The sequence below is a fragment of the Agelaius tricolor genome, unplaced genomic scaffold, assembly GCF_023055355.1.
Source record: "Agelaius tricolor isolate 1412-34295 unplaced genomic scaffold, bAgeTri1.0.p SCAF_2, whole genome shotgun sequence".
Lineage (NCBI taxonomy): Eukaryota > Metazoa > Chordata > Aves > Passeriformes > Icteridae > Agelaius > Agelaius tricolor.
The window spans coordinates 34,432,792-34,450,462 of NW_027269262.1; the positions used below are offsets into that span (position 1 = coordinate 34,432,792).

Consider the following 17,671-nt stretch of genomic DNA (forward strand, 5'->3'; position numbering starts at 1 on the left):
GAGGGTTGTGTTCAGCCCTCAGTAAAGAATTCAGTTAGTGAGGTGATGCTAATTTGGCTTGTACTCTAATTCCGTCCTCTCCCTGAAATTCTTTCCCTGTGTGCTTTAATCCTCATTTTGTGTAAGGGAATCTGTTCAGCGGGCTTTTGTTTCCCTCTGTATCCCTTCTTCCTCTCAGCGATGGTGCAGAGGCACCTCTTGGATGTCAAACTTACGCTCCTTCCCCTCCAGGACACGCCAACTTCGCTCAGTGGGGAGCGATCGCTCACAGGGACGGCTCCTGCCCTTGCCGGAACCTTCGTGAGGGAGGGCGGCGGCTCGTGGCGGGGTGGGTCCGCCACTCCCAGGGCGCGGATCCCCGCGCGCCGCGCTAAGGTCGTGCCGCAGCCCCGCCTCGATGCCTCCCTCTCCCGGTGCCTCCTTCTCCCGGTGCCTCCCGGCGGGAGGGGCCAGAGTCCCCGCCCCGCGCCGCAGGATCCGGCTCCGCTTGGGATTCCCCTCCGCGCGGCGGGGCAGGGCGGGCCGTGACGTCACGGGCGCGTTGCGTCAGGGGCGGCCGGTGTCGGCGGCGCGCGGGGCGGGCGCGCGTGGGGCTATGGCGGCGGGGTACCAACAGCGGCCCAACGGCAGCGGCGGCGTCCCCGGCGCCCTGCCCGACCCCTCCTTCCTGTGGAGCGTCTTCCAGAGGTGAGCCCCGCCGCCACCGCCCGCCCGGCGGGCAGCGGGCCCGGCGGGCAACGGGCAGAGGGAGGTGCCGGAAGCGGGTCGGGTGTGCGGGAGTCCGGGCACCGGCCCGGCGCGTCCAGCGCGGGGTTTGGCTGCCGGGGCAGCGCTGTGGACATCGCGGTGGATTCCCCGTGGGAGGATCTGGAGGAAAGGGCTGGGGAGGAGTAAATGTGGCTGTGTTTTATAACGAGGGTAAAGGGGATCGGTGGGACGGTAACCTTGAAAGCGCTGAAGTAATTTTTAACCTGAGGTTGCAGGAAGGATAGTTAGGTGTGGAGGATCAGCGTAGCAGCACAGGGAAGGCTTGTAAAAAGGAATCGGATAAATGGTAATGGGAGACTTTAAAGCTACCAATGACAAGACGTAGCTGCACCAGGGGACGTTTAGGTTGGATATCGGGAAGAATTTCTTCTCAGCAAGGGTGGTTGGACATTGGAACGGGCTGCTCAGGGAGGTGGTGGAGTCACCGTCCCTGGAGGTGTTTGAGGAAAGGCAGGACGTGGCACTCAGTGCCATGGGCTAGCTGACACGGTGGTGTTGGGTCATAGGTTGGACTCGATGATCTCAGAGGTCTTTTCCAAGCTAAAGGATTCTGTTAAGTGTTCTCTTGAATTCTCCTGGGACAGAGGGACCTGCAAGGGAGTTAGCAAGCTTGTGCTAAACAAACACACTGGCAAGATCCTATTAGTAAGGAAGCCAAAGGAGATTTCCCAACAAGATTTCTTGTTGAGGAAACTCAGGAGGTGCTGACATTGGATCCATTTTTATGAGAGATGAGTCAAGACAGATCTTCTGACACAAGCAGCAGCAAGAAGAGGTTAAGCAGTAGACAAAGAGTACTAAGTTTCTAAAACTGGCTGATATTTACAGAGTGACTCAGGAATGCACCAGCTTACCTACCCAGCCTGCTGTAAAACAGCTTCCTCTGAGGACTCGGCAGAGGCATGCAAGAAGCTGTTTCTCTTTTTAAAGGGTCCAGAAACAGATCAGCAATCTGGCTTCTGCACCAGGAAAATCAGTAAAAATATTTTAAATAATGTAGTTAGTCGGGAGATTTGCATGGCTTTTGTTGAAAAGATTTCTTCTGGCAGACTGCTGTATAAATCCTGGACTGTGTTTGGTAAGGATTGGATAGGGATATGATGGCTGGAATTGGAGCAATTCATATAATCTGTATGCTTTCCAAAAATACTCCCAACACTATCAAAAGGCCCTTGAAGAAATTCAGTAAAGGTGGAATGAATGGAAGCATTCTTTAGTGGATGGAAAACTGACTGAAGGGTGTGTGTGTGGTCATGCACCACACGGACAGATGGAGCTCTCCTGGGATCTTTGTGTAATCTGTTCAGGAGCAGCTGGGAAAAAGAGAGTAGGTTTAGATTGGATGGTGGGAAGAGGTTTTACACTGTGGGTGTGGTGAAGCACTGGAACTGGTTGCCCAGAGAAGCTGTGGCTGCCCCATTCCCTGGAATTGTTTAAGGCCAGGCTGGATGGAGCTCTGAGCCATCTGGTGTAACTGAAGGCGTCCCTGCCCACAGCCAGGGGATTGGAGCTTGGTGATCTTTTAGGTGCCTTTCAACCCAAACCATTCTGTGGTTCTCTGATTCTGTGAGAAGAGGGTGAGTGGTCAGGTGATGTTTGCTGATTCCTGCAGTAACTGAGACCTGTGAATGTTTGCAGGAGCACCTTACAGTCCTGAATGACAGGGCTGTATCAGCCTCTCATGGCCAGATCATGATCCCTGTGTGACAGGTGATCCCCATATGTCAGGTGGAATCAGAGTAGAATCCTGATGTCCATGAGGAAAACCCATTCTAATTTTGCATAATTTTATTTATAAAATGAATGTGCTGACTGATGATGCTCAGGAGCAAGACAAGTAGGTCATAATGCATTTTCATGAAAATATCAGCTTAGGACTTGGTAACTGCTCATTAAAAGGTGAAAAATGTTCGCAATACTAAGAAGAGAAATAGAGATTATAAAGGGGAATATCTATTTGTAATTGAAATCTTTGCAATTTATGCTTGCAATTTTAGTGTTGCATGCAGGTTACATAATTCTTGGAGATGGGGAAGGAAGCAATAGAATGAACTGAAAGTGTTTACAAAAAAACAGCAAGAGCTAAAGGAAAAGAAAATCAGGTTCTGTGAACAGGGATCAGCTAAGTGGGACTCTGGTTGGGGTAGTAAATGAGGGGAAATGAAACTGTCATTCCAAGGGGAACATCCTTGTATGAAATGGAGGGAAGTCCCCACCACTTTCAGATACCCTTCTAAAGAAGTCATGATCATTCTTTATTTGGGCAGAAATTACTTGATTCATTAATTTTAGCATAAACTTGAATCATTAAGACAATGGACTGTGAAGGCTCAGTGGAAGCTGGAACCTGCCTGTGCTTTTGCCTCTTTGAACCCCTTTGTAGGGCCCTGCAAACATTTGAGTCTTTCAGTGCTTTGGTCACATTAGTGACTTACTCTCCACTGCCAGCGTGTGAGAGAGGCTGGGTGACAAACCTGTTGCTCCAGTTTGTGAAACAGATAGCTCACTACTGTGGCATTAAGCATTTCGTGGATTTAACCAGCATGTGTGCTCTGCAGTTCTCTTAAACAGAAATAAATAAAAGTACTGCCTTGTGGAGAGCATGCACAAACCATTTCATTGTCAGTGTTTCTGTGTGTCTCTTCACTCATAAGTCTTGCAGCTTTCTTTGGAGCTTTTATCATGTTCCAGAGACTTTTCAGGAAAATAATAATCTCATCTGGTGGGTAAGAAGCAGAATGTCAAAGTCTTCAGTAAGTGGAACCTGTTAATTTCAGCCATTTAAAGCTTACTACCTGCTTTGGTTTTGTTTTGTTTTTCTTTTCCCAGAGTTGATAAAGACAGGAGTGGAATAATATGTGATAATGAACTACAGCAGGCATTATCCAATGGTAAGTCTGTCAATGAGCCGTGAGGTAGTTCATTGTAAACTTCATAATAAATTTGTTGTGAGAGTGGTTACTTGATGCTGTGATTCTTTGTATGGAACGGGGTGGGAAGTGTTCCTACCACTCACTAATTACTATTTAATCTACAGCAAAAGGCTGGAAAGGGAAAAATGAACAATCCTTGTGAGTTTTTTGTTTGTTTGTTCTAAACTGAGTATCTATTGTAACCATTACTGGTCTGTATTCTGAGGAATGAGGGCGTGCACATCCCTTTTTTCCCAGCTCTGCTTCCTAGAAATCATAACCAGTGATTCATAGATTCCTTGCTCATCACTACTGATCCTTTGTTTTTTTAACCAGAACCAGTGTATAACCTGGGCAAAGCTGTTTACAACCAGCCTTTTCATTGCCCATAATTCATTTTTCATACAGTATGGTGCAGGAAATAAAGTATGTTTAGGGTTTTTCCTAACAGAGTAGAAAGATGCACTCTAGCATTAAAACTTCCTAGTAGTCATTTCCTTGTTGTAATACTCAAAGAAACTAGGGTATTGTCAAATAACTCATGGAAATAAAAAATGAAACATTTTTCCAGTAGCCTATTTTTACTTTCCTCCCATGACTCAGGGTGGGTAGGGTTGTACTCTGTGGGTTTTTTTCTGTTTGGAAATCTGAAAAAAGGGCATATTCAGGCTGTTTGTCCACCTTTGAGTCCATACCAAGTTCCCCTTCTCCCACAGTTTATTCCTTTATCCCTCCTGTGCTTTGTGACTGAGAAGGGCTTAAACTGATGTTGTGAGCTGCAGCACATACTGGCTCTGGCTGAAGGGCCCATTTTTGTCAGTGATTGCCTGACTTGAATAAATTTAATAAATTAATTATTAATTTATAAGGTCCTATTCAGTAAAACTGCAGTCTTGTAACTGAACTGGATATACTAGAATATCTGTTTAATGATGTATCTGATAAATTAAAAGCAATGTGTTGTGGCTGCCAGAACTGATCCTAATTAAAATTTTGAATAAAATCTTTAGCAAAAACTAAGTTAAATTAAGTCACCATTTTAATTTAGATTACAATGCTGTTTAGAGCTGTGAGAAACTGTCATTTCAAATTTTACCTGCTGATTTAAATTTTTTACATGTTAAATATTTTCTCATATGAACCTGCCACTTTTAATTTTATGTATTTTAAATATCTCCTCATATGATTGAATTTAAGGGTAATAGGCAGTGATGAATATCTGAGTTCTTTTCTTTCCTTATTTACAGTGTAGATTAGAAGTTTCAGTGCTTTGCAGTTATGAAGAATGCCTACCAAGTGTTAGACAAAATATTTACAGAACTGTAAGCTTCCTGCATTCCAAGAGATTCTAGATCTTGTACACCAAAGTCACTAACAATTCACTATATTATTTTCAAAATATATCCTCTAGTGGTTGTTTGTGCATGGCTGGCTGTCCTGTAATTTAACATGGGCTAAAATAATGTTATGTGTTTATTTCTAAAACATTAAAAAATTCTGCATTGTGCTCATTTACATTTGAAGTTCAGTGTGGTTTTGACAATTTGACATTTTCATCTGCATGAAGTGTATGCAGATAACAGTGTGCTTATGTGGGAGGGGCTGATCATCATTTTGTCTAACTGTTTGCACAGTAAAATCCTTTGCTTCCTTCTTGTTTTCTTCTGTGCTGCTGTGGGAAGTTAACACTAGAGTCAGGAGAGGAGAGACAGGGACAGTCTTCACTGTTTATTGGAATAGTATGAAATCAGTACAGTTCTTCACCTCTGGAGTTGCTCAGATTTCATTCTGTGGTGGCTCTATGAATCATTTGAATGTTTCAAGATGAAATAAGTTAACTTTCAGACTGTATTTTCACTTTTTCCTCTTATTCTGTTCAGTGTTAAATCCTGGCAACTTATTAATTCCATTATTTCTTATTTTTTTTGCGGAGACACACAGCTCTAAGGTACTGATACTCTCTGTCTAAAATACTGCTTCAACATTTTCAGAGCCATTTTTCCTTTTCTCTTTATGTGCAAAGAGTCTCAGGGCCTGCCTACAGTGCAGGGCTCTCCCTGTGAGTTACATCACTGCCGTGACCCAGCAAAGCCAAGTGCCGGATGCCAGGGATCCCAGCCCAGCCCTTCTGCCGGGATTTGCGGTCACCTGACACAGCCCTGGGAGCGCCTCTGCTCTGCCCTCGGCTCACCGACTCCTTTGTGGGCTCCTGCAGGCGGCCACAGTTCATTGTGTGCTGCTTCGTGCTCCTGGTTCCTTCACAGGCTCTGGAGAATCCATGGTGAAATTCTAGATGAGGCACGGGGTTCCTTTGTTTAAAGCGTAATGCTTCCTAGCGCTTGGGAATGCTCTCCACCAAGTGAAAACAGTTTCATAATGACAAGCCTCTAAATACTCAGAGAAGTACAGAGCTCCTCTCCAGATAATTACTGCTCAGGCCCTTTCAAGCAGCAACATTTCTTGATCTAAAAATACTAATTCAAACTAACACTTAATTGTTTTAGCAGTGGATGAGGTGGGATTTGTACTGAACTACTCTAAGCTGCAATGTATGGTTATGCCATGTTGGGAACTCTTTCTGTCAGAAATGAAATGCCCTGGAGTAGTCCTGTAGAAAGGAAATGAGCAGATGGGTTTTTACTGAGGAACAGACATGAGGCCTTGATTGAGCTACATTTAGAACACTTCTGCTCCTGTCATAGAAAAGAGGTACTTCAGATCTTGATTTTTATCCAATACTTCCTGACAGCCTGGGATGAAAAAGTCCTTAGATCTTCCAAGGTTTGTTCGATTTTTTTTGTTACAGCCTTAAAATGCTGGTTCCTGTGTGGTGTTTGGGAAGCACTGGTCTGAAGTCATCTCTGAATGGTGAAACTTTATTATTTCCAAGCAGCCTTATTTTTTTTATTATGCCAGCTCCATGTCACATAGCTCTGAATTCACTGTTCTTAACTGATTTGTTTGGTTGGTTTTTGCATTTTTTTAAAACATTGAGGAATTCTTAATTTTTAACTAAGTAATTCTTTCTCTTTCAGGCACGTGGACTCCATTTAATCCAGCAACAGTCAGGTCAATTCTTGGTGAGTGTAGTTGTGTGATGTGACATAGTCCTAAGATAATGTTTTGTGATCTGTTCAGCTGATTGATTGAGAATGCTCTCAATTGCTACACTGTTTTTTTTTTCCCCTCAGAGGGCCCAGCAATAGTAAGTTAAATTATTTTCCCTTTTGATTAATAGAGAATGCCCTTTGCATACAAACGTGTGCACTTGTCAAAGTAGCCTGAGAAAATGTTACTGCATAATTGATTAGATAATAAATGTAATTTATGCATGAGGAGATTGTTATCTTAAATTTTGTAAAAAGACATTATGTAAGTTGTCTTGGGAAGTAGTTTTTCCTATCTTGAATTTAAGCCTATGTTTTACTCCAAAAATACCAAACAGAAGCTTTACAATGTTTGAATTCTGTTAGTGTCTAAACTAATTGCCAATAATGTGGAAGGTGATGGTGGTAGAACAGAAGGATGAAGATTCAAGGACAATAAATCAAATATTTTCTATCACACAGTTCATAAATCCAAGGACTACATTTTTTGCTTTGTTCTCAATAAGTGTTCAGCAGCAGTCTGAGTTCCATTGCTGGGTGACATGTAAAGATAACAGTATGAGTAAATCAAATGCAGATGAATATCCCAGCACTCTTGGAAATTATGTAAGACTTTTTAATGTGTCCTTAGAAAAGAACAGTCCACCCCTCTGCCCATTTTGATTTATTACTGGATGATCAGTCAAGCCCTCAGTATTTTTGAACTGAAAATGAAAACCTAGGAAAAATAAACATTCTGTGATTTATTCTGGTATTTTTTTCTCACTTTATTGTTTTTTCCTTCAGTGGGTGATTGCTTGTTTTTTCTTGGCAGGACTTTCCAAATTACCACTTGCATTTTAGCAGTTTCTTTTCTCTCTTCAGTACCTTCCACAGAGCACTCTTGATATCTACACTCTTGATATCTACTCAGATCTTGCTGAGGAGTTGTATGACTAAGGTTTTATATGTGTTTCTTACTTTTTATTTCAGGCATGTTTGACAGAGAAAACAAAGGGGGTGTGAACTTCAATGAATTCACAGGAGTCTGGAAATACATCACAGACTGGCAGAATGTCTTTCGAACGTATGACAGAGACAATTCTGGAATGATTGACAAAAATGAACTAAAGCAAGCACTAACAGGTTTTGGTAATTCATTAGTGATTACAGTTTTTATGACTGGGTTATGTCATAGAATGAGCTGCTTACTGGTGCTGTTACAGAGCTTTACTGCTCTGACAAACGTGACTAAAAATGAGGCAGGTGAAGGGCAGCTTTCCTTTTAGGTACAAGGTCCCTTTTAACGATGTCCATGCCAGAGGCACATGATTTTAAAGATCTTTTCTTAAATAGAGAAAAAGGAAGACATTCCACACATGTCCTGACACATCCAGTTCCAGTCTCCTCTGTGACAAGCTCTGAGAGGGTTACCAGTGTATCAGGCTAAGTCTGAACTAACAGGGTACTTGATAGAACTTGCCACTTTTTAAAACAAGGCCAGCTGTCCGTGCTGTGAGAGCATTCTGATGGCTAAGGAACTTGCATTCCAGTCAGTTCATCTGTAAAGACTTGAACTGCAGCCCTAAACCATTCCCTCAATCAAACAGTCACCTTAATCTGTAATTATAGTTACTGTGACTCTGTATATAACTATTATTGAGCATGGGTTTTATTGCATGCATCTTAGTTTACAGAGATATTTACCAAAAAATAGTCATTGTAACTCCTTACTGTTTTCTGGTTTTGTTACACATGCCTGCTAAACAACCTTGTTCTTTTTATAGAAGGACTGCAGTAATTGAAACCTTCTAAAGTATTTCTCTTTTTCCAAGGTTACCGACTGTCTGATCAGTTCTATGATATCCTTATTCGGAAATTTGACAGACAAGGAAAAGGACAAGTTGCTTTTGATGATTTTATTCAGTGCTGTGTTGTTCTACAGGTAAGAAAGGAGATGTACTTTGATGTCAATAAAAAAAAAATTACCTTTTCTTAAGCTTTTCTGGTTCTCACTTTAACAGTGGATCAGAACTTGCTATTTTATTTATAGTAAGCCATTTGAACTAAGTATATGCTAAGTGCTAGAAACATCTTTGTGTATTGGTCTTCTTTAGTAATTCCTTTGTGTTTCAAGTAAATTTGATACAATATGTGAGGTACAAAAAAGTGTAAAATAGTATCAATGTTTGACACTGTCTGTTAGTTTAATACAGACTTTAGAGCTGGTCTTGCAAGGGTAATGGTAAAAATGCACAAAAACCCTTCCCATCTTTCAGTGACACAGAGAGTGAGAGAAAGAGAAAGAACATGGAAGGAAAGCAGTTCCCTGTAAAAGTCGCATCTCTGTTACTTAGACACATCAGTGACCTTTGCATTCATTTGCAATACAAGGCAATTATGGTTAGTTGTAGACTTGAACTCTGCTAAAAAGGGCTTTAAATGGAATAATCACTCAGCTGTTGTTAATGAAACCATGCTGGCAGTTGTTCTGGTCCTTTTCTGTACTGCCTGGTATCTCTGGGGCTACACAGAGACACCTCAGATGGCAATGGCACATGAAGCACATTTGCCTGGAAGGCGAGATATGTGCAAGGTATGCATTGGATTCTGTTTCCAGATGACTCAAACATTGCATTGTTTTCCCCCCTGCTTTAAAGTCAGTTATAAAAAGCTGTCTGGTCTATATAGGAGGTAGCCTTAGGTATTGCAATATTATTGCAGTGAGCTGTCTTTATATGTAAGACTGTAAAATGGCTACAGGGGGGATGAACAGAAAGGGTTCATAAAGCCCAGGTGGCAAGGGGAGTATGTAGCAGTCTGAAGCTGCCCCTAGAACAAAAATGTCTATTATTTTTTCTCTCCTCCTCAGAGGCTGACTGATGTGTTTCGCCGATACGACACTGACCAGGATGGCTGGATTCAGGTGTCCTATGAGCAGTACCTTTCCATGGTCTTCAGCATCGTATGACATGGATAACCAGGAATTGCACACTGGCATTACATAGACTGGAGTTGCCAAATCATCCTCTACTGAATAAGATTATTTATGTATTATAATGGATGTAACATCACATTCTTAAATTTTGTATGTTGGTAATCATCGTCAGAATCTGTACTTAAGTTGGTTTTATTTTGTATTATTGTATATGACCATCTCTGCTTACTGTAGTACAGAAAGCACAGAATCTAGATTTAACCAGTACAATGTTGAGCTCTTACACATATCCTTACCTCTTACACATATCCTGCATGGGAAAAATGACTCTTTAGAAATGCCAAATTAAAATCATGCTTGTTAGTTTATATCAGTTGAAAGCCAGAAGTTGCACAACATGTTTTGCATGTGCCTTACTTTTATAAGAGTTTAATGTATTAATTTTTAAATACAGAATTTAAAATTAAGTAAAAATACCAGGTCAACTTTTAGTCTGTTTCACTTTTGTACAGCTTTAAGGGGATGGTGATTTTATTTCTTTATTCTCATTTTCTATGATTCAGGGATCTCTCCACTTGGATGGCCTTTTTTATTTTATTTTCTAGCTGCCTCCTTCTTTCAGGGTATCCTTGGGATGGCTTCAAATACAACTTCTTCTCACCTGTGAAAAAGGTCACACTGCATCTCCCTTGAGAAGTTCCCCACAAAAAGGAACTGTGACTCTGAATATGCTCCTTTTGCTTAGTTGTTCCATTTGACATCAGAAGTCTTCCTTTTTGTGCTGAAGCACTTATTTGAAGTGGCTTTGAATTGACAGTTAGATATTCTTGTAACTTTACCCTACATCTCACCATTTACATCTAATGAGAGAGAGTGGAAAAACTCAAGCAAGACGAGCAAGACAAGTAATGACTGTCACACACCATCTCTTACAGTAACTCTTGGGGGAAACAAAGACAACGAGAGTTACAGTGTTACTTCCAGGTGACCCTGAGATTGGCTCAGATGGTCACAGAATGGTACAAATAACACCAAGGTCACATGTTCAGTCTCTGTATGGTCCATTCACTGAACAGCTGGACTTAGTGATCCTTGTGGACTCTTTCCAACTCAGATGATTCTGAGTCTGTGTCTCACCCAGACTAGTGTCTGATGTCAGGGTGAAGGCAGCAAAGTGGCCACTGTGCAACTGTTACAAAACATTTGTCATGTAAAGAAGCTGCTACTATTTGTCAAGTGACACGCAGAGCCTTAGTGACAGCTCAGCAACACTGAACACTCTTCTGGTATGTGGGGGAAAACCCATGGCCCCCTGAGCATCAGCACACTGAAACAAGGAGATCCCCCAAAGCACTCTGGGTGTCCTCACCCAAAAGGTAAGGAATTGGTTTTGGGTGAGGGGGGAGATCAGGAGTAACAACCAGTGTCAGAAACCACCTCATCCACCAGCTGTGAAAGTTACTTATGTTGAAGAAAACCAGGGAAAAAGACTTCCACCAGTTACTCTTTGAACCTTCCCTCCCTGGAATGCTGAGATAATAACTATATATGCTCTCTCCAGAAACAAAACAGAAGAGAATTCTTTTGACAATTTCTGGGCTCAAAAGAGCTCCCCTGTTTCTTTCCACTAAGGAAGCTGCCCCTCTGGATCATACATCCACATAAAATCCAGTAATTCTGGGAAGTGTTTTGAGGAGTAAGTCCATGGTACAAACTAAAAAACTGCAATCTGAGAAACTTCCCAAGTTGTCTGCCCTGAAAGGTGTCTCCATGTCCAGCTGGCCTTGTTGTATTTCACTGCCCTTGGTGCAGAACAGCTGACTCCAGCACTTCCTAAAGGAACATCACTGATGCAGAGAATCATCAAGGTGGCTCTGGATGGGAACAACTCTTGTCCCACTGGGAAACACACTTCTAAAGGTATGAAAGCAGGTACACCACAGACCAAGAAAGTGACTAAAAGTAGACCATTTATCCCCAGTCCAAGACATGTTCCAGTCTGGGCTTTTGTCACTGGCATTTTAAGGAAACTGGAAATTTGCTCCAAGGGCTCAGGTGCATTCTGAGAACGACTGCCTCCATGCCAAGGCCTGTGATGTAGCTGCAGTGGTGCTGATGGGTGCCAGGCTTCTGGTGCTGCTCTGCAGGCTGGCAGGAGCTACATTGTGAGGTGGTTTCTTGAAGAAGGACTGGAGTCTAGACAGAGTTCTGCTCCCATTCTGTACTACATAGTAGCAAGATATGGTAATGGGTTTTCTTGGAAGTAAGAAGGACTCAGCACTCTACAGTTCAGGAAAGCTTCAGTAAATCAATGCTGTCTTACTGCTCCAACTCCATTTCCAAGTGCAAGAACTGTTTCCCCAATGCAGGACTCTGCACAACAACAAAGGAAGGACAATAACTGCTGCCCAGAAGGAAAAACTACAGAACCTGTAGGTGGAAAGAGCATCTAATTTGGGTGGAGTTCATCGAGCCACTGGAATGAGCCACTGGGATATACAGTGATGGCAGTAAAATCCAAAAGGGAGTGAGAAACAGGGAAAAGAGTTCTCTGCAACAACCTCAAATGAAAAGGTCACAACTTGAATTGACAGAGTTGCAGCAGTAATATTTCCTAGCAACATTTTTTTCTACAGTTTTAGAATTTTAGTTGCACTACACCTTCTGTGAGGAAAAAAACTATGCTAGTAACATCTGTGTAAATAACTTCTGGTAATTTTTAAATGTAGATATAATAACTAATCAATCCTATAGACTTGTAAACCAAAACTCTGGCAGACATCTGTGGTAGAAAAAACAATTTTCCCTTTTAAGCAAGAAGGTTGAGTATGTAATTCAGTGCATGGAAGTGTATGGCACAACTATGAGGTGTGTGATGTTATAAACCACTCCAACACTTCAGTAAGTATGAGCAGTGAACAGGAATGAAACACAGTGAACAGGAAGAAAAAGGAAAGTGGATCTCTTCAGATGCAGAAACGAAGTAATGACAGAAGGAAAACTTTAAAGAATTGAGTTTACATGCTCAATAATAAATTATTTGGAGTTGAGTTTTTATTAAAATTTACATAACAAGATCCAAAATGTTTTATGACAGCTCATGAAGACTAAGTAACCCTGCTTCAGCACAAGTATTTAATGCACAGAGACACAGTTCCAGCACAAGTGAGAAGAAAAATGATAGTCCACAATGCAGCAGTGAAAAGGAAAACAGACACTCAGGAGTAAACTGTCTCACTTTACTTCTTTTCTTCAGCTCCATGTAAGCTGGTTTTAATTACATAGAGCAGATATCTAAAGCCAGGCATTCATGAGCATGTGGCTCTGATACACCTCATGAACTGGTAAGTACTACTCAGTTAGTACCACAGTTTGTTTATTTTTTCATGTTATTTTATCTGATTGGCTTATGGGTTCTACTATTTCTTAATATGCTTTTGCCAGTAGAAAGAATCAAGAATTTTTATTTTAGCATGGGTCCATCCACCAAATGAGTTTTTAGGATAATTTATAATTATTTCATTTTGAACAACACGATTTAAAAATTTGCATATATTTCACACCATTTCTTAGTCTGCAAACTGTTACATACCAGTCCTCTAGTAGAGGTTACATTTTCCTCATATAGCATCACATTAACATAGAGAGAATACCTATGTTGTGACATTCTCCTTTCTTTGTCTAAACAGAAATGTAGTGTATCATTTTCTAAAAATATGCTAATTATAAAGCCTCAAATTAATGGAAATGGCCTTACATTTGTGTGAAGAAAAGTAAACCTGGATTTTCAATTAATATTCTTCCTAAGTAGGTAGCATAAAACCTTTCTTTCTCTTGTGAATTGAGAAGGGTATTAAAAGGATTATTAGCTTTTTGCTGACAGAGTAATTTTAACGTATTTTCAAAAAATAACAAAAGATCTTTCTTTTCTGAAATATACTAAGATATAACAAATACATTACAAAAAGCCTAAACAAAATAGTATGTTCACCCATTATGTGCAAGTTCATGTTCCAGCTATATTTCACATGTTAAAAACTTAAACCATACCTCCCTTTACCTCTCGCAAGCCAGTCAAACACAGTTAAATGTAGTCTCTTTCCTGAAAGCCAAGTGATGGAGATTCTCAAGTCTCTTCATCTGTTTCCAGTTCAGCTGTTGCTCCTTAATCTTTCTCTCTAGCTTCTATTAGCACATTGACGAATGTCTGAATATTTACTTCTGGAAAAGGGCAATAAAGACATTTAGAGTTACTTTTATCTCATAATATTTCCATAATACAGCATAGAAATGTGAATATGAAAGTTTTACCATTAAGTAGCTACCTAGTTAATTAACCAATTCTAGTACCAGAAGCATAGTTTGCATTTGTCCAAACTCATGCCCAATGACAGCTATGCAGTAGCATATGCCCACTTCTCTTTAAGTCCCTCTCATAATCTATTTCCAAAGGAGAAACTCTCATTTGGAATAGTAGATCACTATTCTCAACATTAATGACTATTTCTACAGTAACTGGAAGAAAGAAATTGACACTTAATGAACCAGCTCTTTGATAACATTTCTCTTGTTATCCAGTGGGTTTTGACTCATTTGGATTATCTGTTATAATGCCATCCAGGCTTGGTTCTGCATGCATTCCAGTATTTTTTTCTTTATGCCAATACAGTCCCCTCCCATCATTGCAAATCTACCAGTACAACTCACGATACAAACTGCTAGTTAGAAAGATGACCTAGGACAAACCTTTCAATTCAGGAAATTTTTGCACTATCAAAACCTCCTCCCACTCACTGCTCCATCTAGTTGCCAAGAGGCACAGTGCCCTCAGAGAAGCAACAATGCCTTTCTTCAGCTGATATAGATGTGAGCAAAATGAGCTCAACTCCCCTGAACAGCTCACCCTATCTCTGCAACCTGCAATCTCCTGCTTATGTTACAGTAACTCATTTCACATGATGGAAACTAATCACCATCTTACTTTGAAGCGCTGGGTGATATGGAGCCAACTGTTTGAGCATCCTGGTCATTGTAGGTACATCCTTCCCTAGGAGTTTGTTCACAGTGCTGGGAGCAAGACCAACATCAGCTCCATCAAACATCTCTTCTGAGCTTCTGAACTGCTGGTGATCTTGGTACAAACCACTGCCAGAAAATAAGTCCTGATGTGAACTCCAGTCTCTCTGGTAGCCTGATTTCTGATACCTGAATTCTTGACACCTAGATTCCTGCTTCCAGCTAGAATCCTTGTTCCACCTATAGTCCTCATTCCACTCATTCCACCTAGTGTCCTGATGCCACCTGGATCCACCTCTTCCTGAAACAGTAGAAATTGCAGATGTACAAGTATTCACAGACTCATAGTTCTTGTAAGAGGAATAGTTTTGTGAAGCATAATTTGTAAAGTATCTTCCAGATGAAGGATATGAGGCAGAATAATTAGGATAGGATAATTCTTGGTCACTTATATGCCTTGCTTTGGTACACACTTGTTGATTGCTCCATTTTGTATTTTCTCTGCCAAATGAGAGTCTGTTATCACAGAGCTCATTTCCTTGCACATCACTGGATATGTATTCTGCTGAGTACTCCTTCACTGGGCTGCTCTGGTATGAAGAGGCCCCAGGCACCAAATTCATGGAGGGCGCGGAGTTTCTGAGCTGTCTCAGCCATTGGCTGACACCACTGGCAGGAATATCAGGCTCAACAGCAGGAGAGTCCCCGAGCAGAGACACACTTGCAAAGTTGCCAGGTGTCAGATGACAGGAGGATGATCCATCATCTGCTTGGTAACTGTTGGGGTGAGCAGGAGCAAAAGAAGCATCTTCAGAACACTCTTCATACTGAGACAAAAAACCTTGATTCCAGTCAGAACTTCCTGAATAAATAAAGGGTACTTGAAGTTAGCAAAATATTAAAATACCAGCTGCAAACACAACTACTTTGAGATTTTATGATGTGTACTTCTGTTCTTCTCCCATTTCCTGCCTTTATGTCTTAACTGAATTTTGCATTTTTTTACCCAAAAATTCTAATAGTAAATAGATCAGGAAGGGTTACTGCTTGAATTTCCATAACCTTAACTGCAATAACACTGTTCAGTGAGACAGGGATGTTTTCAGACAGTTAAGTCATTAAAGCTCCAGAAAATTATATCCTGAACTGACTCAGAGGGCACAGACACACAGTACACCAGCTAAGAAGTACACTGGCTGGCCATAAAAGTAAATTTTCACAATCTGTGCAGGCTCCAGAGTAAACAAACTAGTAGGAAAAAAAAAATAAATTACCTTTGTATTCTACATCTGGCCCATAGTGTTCTGGGATGCTTTGCCTTTCTGGAAATTCATCTTGAGGTACTGGTACCAGTGGGCCTAAACTGTTGGTGTAATTATCCTAGGTAAAGCAAAAGGTCAGAACATCTATTTGCAAATGCAAGAATTTAAGAACTTTACAAATTCTAAAATGCAACAAATTTCCCATAGAAAGTTAGCAAAGTACAATTTTAAGTGATAGCAAAGTCCATGTAAGGGGTGTGTTGTTATCACATTGCACCACTATTTTCCAGCGTTCTTTGAAGAGATACTTTCCTGGAGAACAAAAGGAGATATCTGGTGAAGACAATGTCTCTTGTTTCAAATTTATTGCCTCATCTCTCTTATCATCACCTGGCTAAAATATAAAACTGCTGCATATGCAAATCCTGCCTCCATCTGGGGAATGCAGAATGGAAGGCCCAGCTGAGAGATTAAGCAACAGAAACAACATTTAACTGGTGCTGGTGGCAGCATTTGCACAGAGATAGTTACTGCAGCTCACCTGACATGGAATATACAATTGAGAAAACAATCTGAAACAGCTTTCAGAAAAAAATAAATCCTGAATTTTGTGAACCAGTAGCTGCCAGAGTGATTAATCATTTCTTCACAGATTCTGGTCCTTCTTCAGATTCCTTTTTCCATGGGTAGTTAACCTCTTTGGAAAGAAGCTATGGAGGCTTGTAAGGACCAAGAGATAGTCAAGAATATCTTGCCTTCCTTAATCTTAACAGATTAAAACTCCCAACTGAGAGCAAAGCTACAAGTTATGAGAAAGACAGGCCTACCCACAGGACCACAAAAGAAAAAAGTGGCACATTTGGGTGGCACTTAAAGCCTCAATGATCTTAGAATTAGAACAAAAGCTAACAAGCAAGGGACCACCACAAAAAGGATGACAACCTGTCATTGAGAAACAAAATGGTGCCCAGAATAGAACACACACACAAAAAAAGCCAAAACAGATACATGATGATGGAATACTAAAAGAAATGTGCTATGTAATTAATATCTTTGTTACTTAGAAATTGTAAAAGAGGAAAATTGAAGTACATTTAACTGGAGGTTTTGACCATGGAGGGTGTTAAAACAGTGAGTTTAACCACTCCTTTTCCTCCCAATAGTAAAACAATTCTGGACAAGATTAAGTTACTTACTGCTGCTTTCTTTTCACAAAAGGCCTTCAAAGCCTCCATGAGTTCCTGTGTAATGCGAACAACAAGTGTTGCTTCTGAGTCTGAGGTGATGTGAAAAGTCTCCTGTCGAAAAACATGGTTAGAATTGGTCATTAGGATGCCAAAAGGTCAAATACACAAACAGATCAAAGTTATACTTTGATTTTTGTATAACCAAATTTATACTATTGGTTAACATATGGCATATGTGATAAATGTATACAAAAATAAAATCGGGAGCATAATTATGGCCTGATAAAAGGTAAAACATAAACTTGGATTTCTGTGCCATTCCTGTACTGTCAAGTCCATAAAAAATTTGTTGCAGACAGAGAATGGCACAAGTCCTAAATTTATATTATCTGTGTAGAAAATTGAATAAAAAATAAGCTTCAGGCTGATTACTAAGTAAATTAATTTATAAGTGATTACAGTAAGTTAAAAGAATATAGGCAGTCTTTTGTAAGGAATAACT

General features: G+C 40.7%; 2 protein-coding genes across 6 annotated transcripts in view; one reads left to right on the forward strand and one right to left on the reverse strand.

Annotated features, from left to right (window-relative positions):
* Positions 1–382: 382 nt before the first annotated feature.
* On the forward strand, positions 383–10,195 carry PDCD6 (programmed cell death 6). 2 transcript variants are annotated; one of them, XM_071455726.1, is made up of 6 exons: positions 383–687; positions 3,598–3,659; positions 6,716–6,760; positions 7,760–7,918; positions 8,602–8,711; positions 9,639–10,195. In XM_071455726.1, the coding sequence occupies exons 1-6, from the start codon at positions 398–400 to the stop codon at positions 9,735–9,737; spliced, it is 765 nt and encodes a 254-aa protein (XP_071311827.1). In that variant the 5' UTR covers positions 383–397; the 3' UTR covers positions 9,738–10,195. The 2 variants fall into 2 exon arrangements, with proteins under 2 accessions (XP_071311827.1, XP_071311838.1); XM_071455737.1 differs by having other exon boundaries at positions 515–687; positions 7,760–7,912.
* A 2,545-nt stretch (positions 10,196–12,740) lies between these two features.
* LOC139604576 (uncharacterized) overlaps positions 12,741–17,671 on the reverse strand; it is a 28,453-nt gene continuing 23,522 nt past the window's right edge. For all 4 annotated transcript variants that reach the window (XM_071455706.1, XM_071455721.1, XM_071455718.1 and 1 more), the window contains 4 exons: positions 17,179–17,280; positions 15,995–16,100; positions 14,686–15,582; positions 12,741–13,925 (listed from right to left, as the gene is read on the reverse strand). In XM_071455706.1, the coding sequence (XP_071311807.1) occupies positions 13,870–13,925; positions 14,686–15,582; positions 15,995–16,100; positions 17,179–17,280 (1,161 nt within the window). In that variant the 3' untranslated portion in view covers positions 12,741–13,869. The remainder of the gene's footprint in view (positions 13,926–14,685; positions 15,583–15,994; positions 16,101–17,178; positions 17,281–17,671) is intronic.

Excerpts from the sequence above, each read along its gene's own strand:
- PDCD6 (XM_071455726.1), top strand. The coding sequence starts at position 398 with ATGCCTCCCTCTCCCGGTGCCTCCTTCTCCCGGTGCCTCCCGGCGGGA. Across the intron at positions 6,761-7,759 it reads AACAGTCAGGTCAATTCTTG|GCATGTTTGACAGAGAAAAC; the intron begins GTGAGTGTAGTT and ends TTTTTATTTCAG. Across the intron at positions 7,919-8,601 it reads GCAAGCACTAACAGGTTTTG|GTTACCGACTGTCTGATCAG; the intron begins GTAATTCATTAG and ends TCTTTTTCCAAG.